Source organism: Urtica dioica, chromosome 4 (assembly GCF_054948205.1).
Source record: "Urtica dioica subsp. dioica isolate 48M chromosome 4, U.dioica_male_clone48M_v1_H2, whole genome shotgun sequence".
Taxonomy (NCBI): domain Eukaryota; kingdom Viridiplantae; phylum Streptophyta; class Magnoliopsida; order Rosales; family Urticaceae; genus Urtica; species Urtica dioica.
The window spans coordinates 2492056-2502038 of record NC_142759.1 but is presented as its reverse complement, the minus strand read 5'-3'; the positions used below and the strand labels follow the sequence as shown (position 1 = coordinate 2502038).

General features: G+C 39.2%; 1 protein-coding gene across 1 annotated transcript; it reads right to left on the bottom strand.

The window, feature by feature from the left end:
* Window positions 1-5179: 5179 nt before the first annotated feature.
* BRI1 (Leucine-rich receptor-like protein kinase family protein) lies at window positions 5180-9668 on the bottom strand. Its single transcript, XM_089610442.1, has one exon. The coding sequence runs from the start codon at window positions 9142-9144 to the stop codon at window positions 5512-5514; it is 3633 nt and encodes a 1210-aa protein (XP_089466568.1). The 5' UTR covers window positions 9145-9668; the 3' UTR covers window positions 5180-5511.
* Window positions 9669-9983: the final 315 nt, after the last annotated feature.

The following is a 9983-nucleotide window of genomic DNA, read 5'->3' as shown; positions in this document are numbered from 1 at the left end:
CATAATATTTAAGTTGCTTAATGGTAATATGAATGCATTTATTATGTGATTGATAATAATAATGATAAGTAACTTAAGGTGATCATATATAATAATGCAATCAAAATAAAGTTGAAGAAATAAAGTGATACATTTTGGAAAAATATCATTCTTTTCATCTTAGTTTTACTAATATTACAAATAAATTTATTATTCAATATGTTAGATGAAGTTTTTGCATGTGAGCATGATAAAATTGATCATGGCATACTACCGTCTAAACTAGGAATATATCGTATCAAGAATAGTCTTAAGATAATATCTACCTTAAGTACTCTCATTTTTAAATTAATTAGCTAAAGTCAATATAAGGTACTAATTAACAGCTTGCTCATTTAGAATTTCAACTCGTCATGAAAACTTAATCTTATCTTATTAAGCTTTTTATAATTAAACTAAAATATAAGGAATTCTTTATTTAATTAGATGATCAAAGATTAAATGGTTAAAGTTCCTTTTAAGATTTTTAAGCATAATGAACTGAACTAATATTACTACGTAGTACGTACGTACGTACGTACGACAAATCAATACTAATCTACTTTACATAGAATACTAGGTTATTCGTCAGCAGTGTATTACCGGAACAGTAAATTTGTATCGATTACTTTGTATTAATTGACTTATATTCAAGACTTTATTTTTGTAGCTAGCGTCGATATAGCATAGCATGTATGTACTTGCCTTTGACCTAATGATCTATTACAAAGCATTTTATATTTACTTTTATGTACGTTTTTTATATTTACTTTTATATACTTTTTAACAGAAGAAAATAATGGTTTAATAAAATAACTGCTTAATACTAATAGCTGAGAAAAATATATTTTTAAAATATTAAAATTGAAAATGAATGAACCATAGTTGGATCGTACTGTATGTACCCGATGGGCAGCTGTTATCTATAATAAATTAAGTGGGCAGATTAGACAACTAAAACTGTACACATAAATGTTGTAAGCTCGGCTGTAATCCAAGCAAGTTGTCGGAGCAAGACAACCCCAAATTTAATAGAAACATTAATACAATGCTACATACTATTCATGGAAATTTCCCTTTTTATTTTCATGGTAAAAAAAATATATATTATATTTAATTAAATATTTTGGCCATCAAACACTAATAGCATTCTCGTGGTACCTAGGATAACCTAGTGTTAATTACACACCACCTCTCTGTGGTGGGTTCAATCTTTACTGCAGCAAAACTGCCTTAAAAAAACACTAATAGCATTCTAGAGCTGAAATATTTTACACTAATTTTTAGATTTTTTATTTGTTACGTGCATTTTCATTCTTTTTATCTTTCGACAATTAACATATTTGAACGTATATGAAATTTTGATTATTTAAGATAACCATGAATTAAAATTAAAAAAAAATTAAAATTAAAATCAACCATAAAATTTTGGATTAATCACACCAAAGTTATATTTAATCGGTTAAAATATAAATAAATAAATAAATAAAAAAATATTTATCATTAAAAGTAAAACTTAAAATGCTTGACTAATTATCCGTTCGGTTAATTTTAACTTAATATTTCAATTAATTCATCCAAAACAAATTGAATACTGATATAAGCATTGATAACATTTATTCTCTCTTATATTAGAAAATTAATAATAGAAATTGTAATTTAATAATAAGTCAAAACCGGTCATATATTAACAAAGTTAATCACACATTCATCTTCTTGTAAGAAAAAATGGATTCTCATTTTAGAATTAACTAATCAATTATATATTTTTTTTTTTACGAACAAGAAATAAATTAACTTTTTCGTTAAATGACCATGAGGTGGCCGATATACGCACAATGTATTAACTTGTCAAATTAGTTTAATTAATATGTATATATATATATATATATATATATATATATATATATATATATATTACAAAGCAATCATCATACGTGAGATGCTAATATTAGAGCTCATAAGAATATTGCAAATGAGCATATTCTCAAACTTTTGGAAAAATAGTCAAATAGTATATGTGGTATAAATGATAGCTAATAAAAATTACTTTTATGATCTTACCTTTTTAAATTCGTTACTTTCTCTTTCATGGTTTTGAATTCGTCACTTTCTCTCTCCTACTTTTTTCCTACATTTTTTTTTCATAAAAACTTAAAAAATTTATATATATCTCATATGAACTCGAAATTGAGTGATTTCAAAGCCTACGGATTCGTGACGCCGAGATCTTCAAAAATAGATCCATTGTGTTTTATGAAAAGTCATGTTTAATGCATCATGTTTACGTGTGTTTGTAATGACTTTTCCAGAAATATTCAATAAATTTCCATTTATTTCCAAATGATTTTCGAAAAATTTTAGTTATTTCAATATCTAAGATAGTAATGTGGTTTTTCCACATCTATGGCGTTAAAAATTATTGTTCATCCAACACAATGAGTCTATTTTTGAAGATATCGGTGCCACAAATCCGTAGGATTTGGAATCATTCAATTTCAAGTTCATATGAGATAGAGATGGATTTTTGAAATTTGGATGAAAACAAATGTTTGAAAAAAAGTAGGAAAGAGAAAGTGACGAATTCAAAAACAAAAGAGAGAAAGTTAAGAATCTAGAAAAAAAACCGCTAAATTAATTTAAGTACACTTTTGAAATTTTAACTCATTACTCCAACTGTCATCTCATACATTTGGTTATTTTCCCATAACTTTCTAAACGTTGGCTAAATCTCAAACGTTAAGATAAAGATGAATTAGTTAAATACAAATTTCTAAAAAATATATTATTTGACACTGGACAGACTACTAATTACGTAAGCGACGTTAGGGATTTGTCAACCATCATACGAGAAAATAAACTCAGAGAAATTAAATTATCTATTTATTATATTCTGCATCCTCAAGCATAACCTTTGAGTAGTGACATTGACTACGTGCGTGGCTTTCATAATCAATTAAACACGCGCATAGATAAAATCAATCTGGCCTTTAACGTGTAAAGAGAGACAAGGTTTTATGAGGACCACCAAACACAAGTTAATTTGGACTTTTACACAAATTTCTATAGACAAACGCAGATTATGATTCACGAGAGAGTTTTGACTCACTTCATGGCCATGGATTTATTATTTAAGTGGAAAAAATGCCTGTTTATTTTGGTGAAACAATATCTTAAAATAAAATATTGGTCTTGTATAATTTATTTCATTGCTTTCTATGTATTATTGTTTTAGAAATCAAATTCTGTTGTTAAAAACCATGCACATGTGACATGACGAGAGACCATATATATTGTTTCATTGAATGAGTATTTTTTATTTTTTTTAATAACTCCATTGAATAAGTATTAATTCATGTATTTTTCCTTTCTTTTCAAGAGGATACATGATATGTTTTGCATGATTATGACAATCGATTAACGGTTAAATTAAAAAAAAAATCATAAGCAAAAAAAGAATTGTAACAATCTAGGAGTGTATTTTTGTATACCTACAGAGAATATATAATTTCACAGGTATCTCGAATCATTATGCATTTATGGATAGCAATTTATTTTTTGGGAACGAGTTTTCATTATTTGTGGTCCATCCACAGATGTGAATGTCGAAATAATTTTGGGTATGAGAGTTTCTTGTCCTTAATCCCCAATATGTTTGGGTATGAGAGTTTCTTGTCCATTGCTATTTTTCGTTTTGAGGTTTCCCACATAATTTCTCTCTTCATTACACATTTACTACAATTTACCATGCCAAACAAATATGACCGCACTTTTTCCAAACTTCTTGTGACTATTCACGTGTAAGTCTAACATAATACGTTAAAAATTAATAAAATAAAAGAACATGTTGAAATAACCATTGTTATTAAATTTATTAAAATTATATATAAAGAATAAATGCATGAAATCTAAATTGACAAACAAATAATTAGGTTTTCAATACTCATGACTCCTTTTTTTTCTCTCAAGATTTATAAATATACAAGCATATAAAAATTTATGTTACGATTTTTATAAATTTTAAGTAAATAATCACAAAATTTTATTAACGAACAAAAATAAAACATTAATAATTATAATTATTCGTTAATAATTGTAAATAATCATCAAACTCTAAAGACATTAATGAAAAGTTAAAAATATCTAAACAATGTCATATCATCGTAATGACCATTTATTTAAACTTTACAAAAAGTAGATTATTTAGCTACTCAATTAATAAATAAAAAATTGTATATTTTTTATTAGTACGTTTTTGACATTTCATGACGGTCAAAAAGGAGTTTTGAACGGTAGTTTTTCCTGTGTATAATATAAAATCTATATTTATAGTTTCAGTAAATGAAATATTTTTCTTAAAAGATAATTACGATTTTGCCACTCAACTTAAATGGGACTTGGATATCATTTCTTATAATATTCATCGAGTCTAAATTTAGATCGGATTGGACATATCTAAAACGTATTTTGTCTCGTCGTATTGATTAGAACGTAGGTGACAAATTCAAGAGCGAAAGATAGTTTAGAAAAAGACGATGATGTCACAGACGAGCACCAAGCACGTACAAAATAATTTTGTGGTCATATGAGAGACTCCTGAATTTGAAGATACCGATAGTTTATAAACCACCAATAAAGTTTGCGTGTGTGTACATTTTATCTTTTACAATAGCAACAAAAAAACATCAACTTAAATTGTTGAGGGATGACGTGAAGTAATAAACCCCATATATGGCAGTAAAAAAATAAAAAAAAAATGTGTAATTTCCAAGGTGAGATTTTAAAATAAATTTGAGTAAAGCGCATGAATTTTTTAGTTTTGAGTTTTGACAACGATGCAACAATTCCGAATGGTACATAGATATACATCCGGGAGAGCAAAGAAAAGCCAGATAACTCCAAAAAAAAAAAAAAAAAAAAAAAAAAAACTGTATTCGTAATAATAATGTTTCCTTTATAAAACAAAATGAGAGAGAGAGACAATGCCAGTGCCACATATCGTGACTGTGATGAATTCTTATCAAAGTCATGTTGGGACCCACATTTACAGAAAACGACAAGAAATTGATCTACTTCATTCCCATCCCCTCATTCACCAACAGAAACATATAAAGAGAGTTCAAATTCAAAAGAAGAAGTGCCCAGAATGCAAATTAAGAAGAAGAACAAAACTAAAAACTCAACTCAACTGAACATCTGTTTTTATATACACATTTTCATTCAAACAAAAAACAACAAACATCCTTCCTTCCTTCCTTCCTCCTATCAAATGTATATAATAAAAAAAAACAACAAAAAAGTTTTACATATATCCAATGGGTAGAAAAAAGAAAGCACAAAAAGTAAGCAAATTTTTCCTTCCTAAAAACCCAACCCCAAGTTTTTTTTTTCTCTTCTTTTCAAAAGTGGCAAAAGGAGAGGGAAAAACTAATCATTCCTTGCGTTTTTGCCCTTGTGTGTTTCTATATATCCAATCTCTCTCTCTCTCCGTTCTCATTGCTTGGCGTTGTCTACCACCACTTCCGGCACCTCTTTAATACTCATACTCTCAACACACTCAAACCCGGCGGAATCTCCGGCGACAATCCCGCCGGCGCCGGCCTGAATCTCCTTGAACATGGCCATCACCTGAATCATCGTCGGCCGTCTCCAATGCCGATCGTCGAGGCAAGCGCACGCGACCTTGAGATGCTGAAGCAGCTCGATCTCGACCGTCGGATCTTCCTTGACGAGCTCGGGGTCGAACACGTCCACGATCCTCCCTTTGGCGTGCTGTTTGACCCACCCGACGAGGTTGTTGTCCCCGAAGTCAACCGAGTTGGTGGGCTGTCTTCCGGTCAAAAGCTCCAAGAGGACCACGCCGTAGCTGTACACGTCGCCTCTGGTGGAGCACCGGAAGCTCTGGTAGTACTCCGGCGGGACGTACCCGGGCGTGCCCGCCAGCGTGGACACGCTCAGGTGCGTGTCCATGGCGCTCATCAGCCGAGCCATCCCGAAATCCGAGACCCGAGCCTCGAGAGACTCGTCGAGAAGAACGTTGCTCGACTTCATGTCGCGGTGGATTATGTGAGGGATGCAATTGTGGTGGAGGAACGCGAGCCCTCGGGCCGCGCCCACCGCGATCTTCCGTCTCGCGGCCCAGTCCAGCCTCACGGTCCCTCGCTTGATCGGGTCGTGGAGGACGTCGTCGAGGCTCCCGTGCCTCATGTACTCGTACACTAACAGCCGTTCTTCGCCCACTTTGCAGTACCCGAGAAGCGGGACGAGGTTTCGGTGCTTGATTTTCCCGATTGTTTCCATTTCGGCTGTGAATTCTCGGTCGCCTTGCCCGCTGATGTGGATGAGCTTCTTGATCGCCACGGTGGTCCCGTCTTTGAGACGGGCTTTGTAGACGTCGCCGAACCCGCCTTTGCCGATCAAGGAGTCGTTGTCGAACCCGTTCGTGGCCTCGAGGAGGTCGGCGAATGTGAGCTTTCGGAGGGGCTTGTCGAAGGTGGCGAGGTTTATGCTGAGGGCCTCGCGGGCCCCGGTGAGGTTCCACGGCATCGTTGCGGTGTGGCCGCCGGAGTCGGAGTAGCCGTTCTCTCCGCCGCCGCCGGAGGATGAGGACTGCTTGCGGTTGCGGCGGCGCTTTCGGGTCTCGACGGCGACGATGACGAAGCCGAAGATGCAGAAGAGCGAGAAGAGGAGGCCCATGGCGACGCTGCCGAAGAGGGAGGCCTGGCGGTGGGACCGGCTTCCGCCGTGGCGCCCGGCGGCGGACTTGGGGTCGCCGGAGAGGCAGACCGGGAGAGGGTAGCCGCAGAGGCCGGAGTTGTTGGCGAAGCGGTACGGCATCGAGCTTTCGAACTGGGCCGACTCGGGGATTGGTCCGGTGAGGAGGTTGTCGGAGAGGTCGATCTCGACGAGCATGGAGATCCGGGTGAGCGAATTCGGGATGGTCCCGGTGAGTCGGTTCCCGGAGAGGTCGAGGATGTTGAGGCCGGTGGAGTCGCCGAGCTCCTCGGGGATGTCGCCGGTGAGGGAGTTGTGGCCGAGGTTGAGGACCATGAGGTACCTCATGGAGCCGATCTCCGGGGGGATTTGGCCGGTGAGGGAGTTGTGCGAGAGGTCGAAGAAGATCATCGAGCCGTCGTGGTTGAAAGTCGGCTGTATGTTGCCGGAGTAGACTCTCATGAAGTTGCAGGGGTTCATGGTGGAGACTCTCTTCAGCTGCTCCTTCCTGATTCCGGCGAACTCGAGGAGGTTTCCGGCGCCGTGGCACGCCTTGCTCCCGTCGTTCTTGATGTAAACGTACGTCTTCGAGACGATGAAGTTCACGGCGATCTTGCCGGACTGTTTGAAGAGCGCCTGAGGGATCGTGCCGTTGAGGGAGTTGGTGTTGAGGTCGAGCCAGATGAGGCTCTTGCAGTCTCCGAGGCCCGCCGGGATGTTTCCGGAGAGGGAATTGTTGCTCAGCTTCAGGATTGCCAGGGAAGGGAGGTTTCCGAGCTCGCCGGGGATCGGACCGGTGAGCTTGTTGTTGGAGAGGGAGATCCAATTGAGGCTTGTGCAGTTGCTTAGTCCCGGAGGGATTTCGCCGCTGAGCTGGTTGAAGTCGAGGATCAGATTCTCCAACGACTTCATCTCCGAGAGCTCCCCCGGAATCTCGCCGTCGAGTTCGTTGAGCCAGACGATTAGGTCTCGGAGCTTCGTGAGCGAGCCTAGTCGGCGGGGAATCGGTCCGGTGAGGTAGTTGAAGCTGAGATCAAGGGAAACGAGGCTCGAGCAGTTTGCGAGGCTCTCCGGTATGGTTCCGGTGAACTGGTTGCTCTGAAGTAGGAGATCCTTCAGATTGCCGCTGAGACTTCCGTCGCAGAGCCCGATCGGGAGCTTCCCTGTGAGGTTGTTGGAGCTCAGATCTAGGGTTTCCAGGCTTGGGAAATCCGAAATGGAGGTCGGAAGGTCGCCATAGAACCAGTTTTCGGAGAGGCTGAGAGACTTGAGGTTCTTGAGCTTCATGAACGTCGCAGTCGGAAACAAACCGGAGAAGTTGTTCCTGGACAGCTCGATTGTTTCCAGCTCCGAGCAAGCGCCGAGTGCGGCGGGGACGGAGCCGGAGATCTCGTTCCCGGACAAATCGAGGTCAACGAGGCCGGAGCACTGGCTCAGGAGCCCCGCCGGAAATCCACCGCGGAAGCCATTGTTGGAGAGAGACAGGGACCGGAGAGTTTCTGACGGGAAAGAGCTCGGAATCGGAGCGTTGAACGGGTTACTAGAAACGCTGAGGAAGTCGAGGTTGGAGCAGCCGGAGATCGCGCGAGAAACGTCGCCGGTGAACTTGTTGCCGGAGATATCGAGATGCTTCATAGAAGAACAGTCGCCGAACATCGGAGAGTTGAAAGTCGCAGACAAGTTGTTCGACGAAATGTCAAGGTGCTCCAACTTCTCGCAGCTTGAGAAACTCGCGTCGCCGGCGATCTTGTTGCCTTTGAGGGACAAGTAAGTCATTTCCGAGCATCCATTGCGCAAGAAAATCCACGGAATCACTCCCGGACCAGAGATCTTGTTGAAGGAGAGATCGAGAACCTTCAAGCTCAACCTCAAACCGAGACCTAATTCCTTCTCCTTGACTCCGAAATCGAGGAGGTTTGACGATAGGTTTAGCGAGCTCAGACCGGCGCAGGAACCAAACGCCGCCGCGCCGGAGATCGGACCGGAGAGTCCGTTGTCCGAAAGATCCACGGAGGTGAGGGAGGACGAACCGCACTTGGATCCGAAAGACGAAATCGGTCCCGTGAGGTTCGCCGACCGGAGAGTGAGGGATTCCAGGCTTCCAATGGCGGCGAGGAAGCTCGACACGGCCGTGAGGTTCGCTAATCCGAGGGTGACGTTCAAATTCACCGCCGTAACCCTACCACCGCCGCATGATACGCCATGGAACGTGCAGGGACTCTGACTCCGAATCCAGTTCTGTAACACGCCGGGATTCGGCAGAGACGACTTGAATCTCAGCAGAAGCTCAAGGTCGTCGTCGTCTCCGCCGCCAGAGGACGACGAAGAAGAAAGAGATTGTGCCTTTTCTAGAGAGAGAAACACGACGTAGAGAAAGAAGAAAGAAGTGGAGAGAGAAAATGGCTTCTTCATTGTCTTGTTCCGAGAGGGAGAGAAAAGAAAGATACAGGCTTGAATTGATAGAACACTTATTTTTTTTCTTTCTATTTTAGGTCTTAGGGTTTGAGAGCTTCCATTAGAGAGGAGAGCTCGAAGAAAGGAAGAGAAAAGCTTTCTTCATCATCTTCTTCTAATTTTTTGTTTTTGCTGGTTTTGTTTTATTATTTGTTAGAGAGAGAATGAGAGTCAAAAGTCTGAGTAAGGAAGGTGAGAAGGGTATTTATCCAATGAAAGAGTTTGTGGGAAAATGTTCACAGCTGTGTGCTCACATGCCATGTGACCTTCTTCTTCTTCTTCCTCTTTCTTTCTCTCATTCATTCTCTCTCTCTCAAAAGTTTTTGTTTATATTATCTCTCTCTACACCTCTATTATTATTTTTATTAGTTATTATTGCTATGAGAGAGAGAGAAACAAGATAAGACTCTCTCTCTCTATCTGTCTATCCCTCTCTCGCTCTATACATTTATTCATTATTTTTTTCCTTTTTCTAATTTTCACACAGAAACAATCATTCTTTTTTCTCTCTTTCCTTCCCTCTTTCTTTTCCAATTCTGGTTTTTTTTTTCCTTCTTTTCTTTTCTTGCTTTTAATCTACCTACGTCTCAAAATGATTTCTCTGTCTCTCTAAAGCGGTGTTTATTATTAGGGGGTTGGATTTATTTCCCTAATCACTCCCCTAATTATTAATTTTGCTTTCTTTTAGATTGCAAAGGAAATAATAATAATATTAACTGTTTGTCTCTAACTAGTCGCTCATGGCCTTTTCTTTTTTTTTTTTCCTTTTTAATTTACTTTTTCTCGCGTACGTGTGC

What these genes read in the sequence shown, in the direction of transcription:
- BRI1 (XM_089610442.1), bottom strand. Translation starts at nt 9,144, where the DNA reads ATGAAGAAGCCATTTTCTCTCTCCACTTCTTTCTTCTTTCTCTACGTC.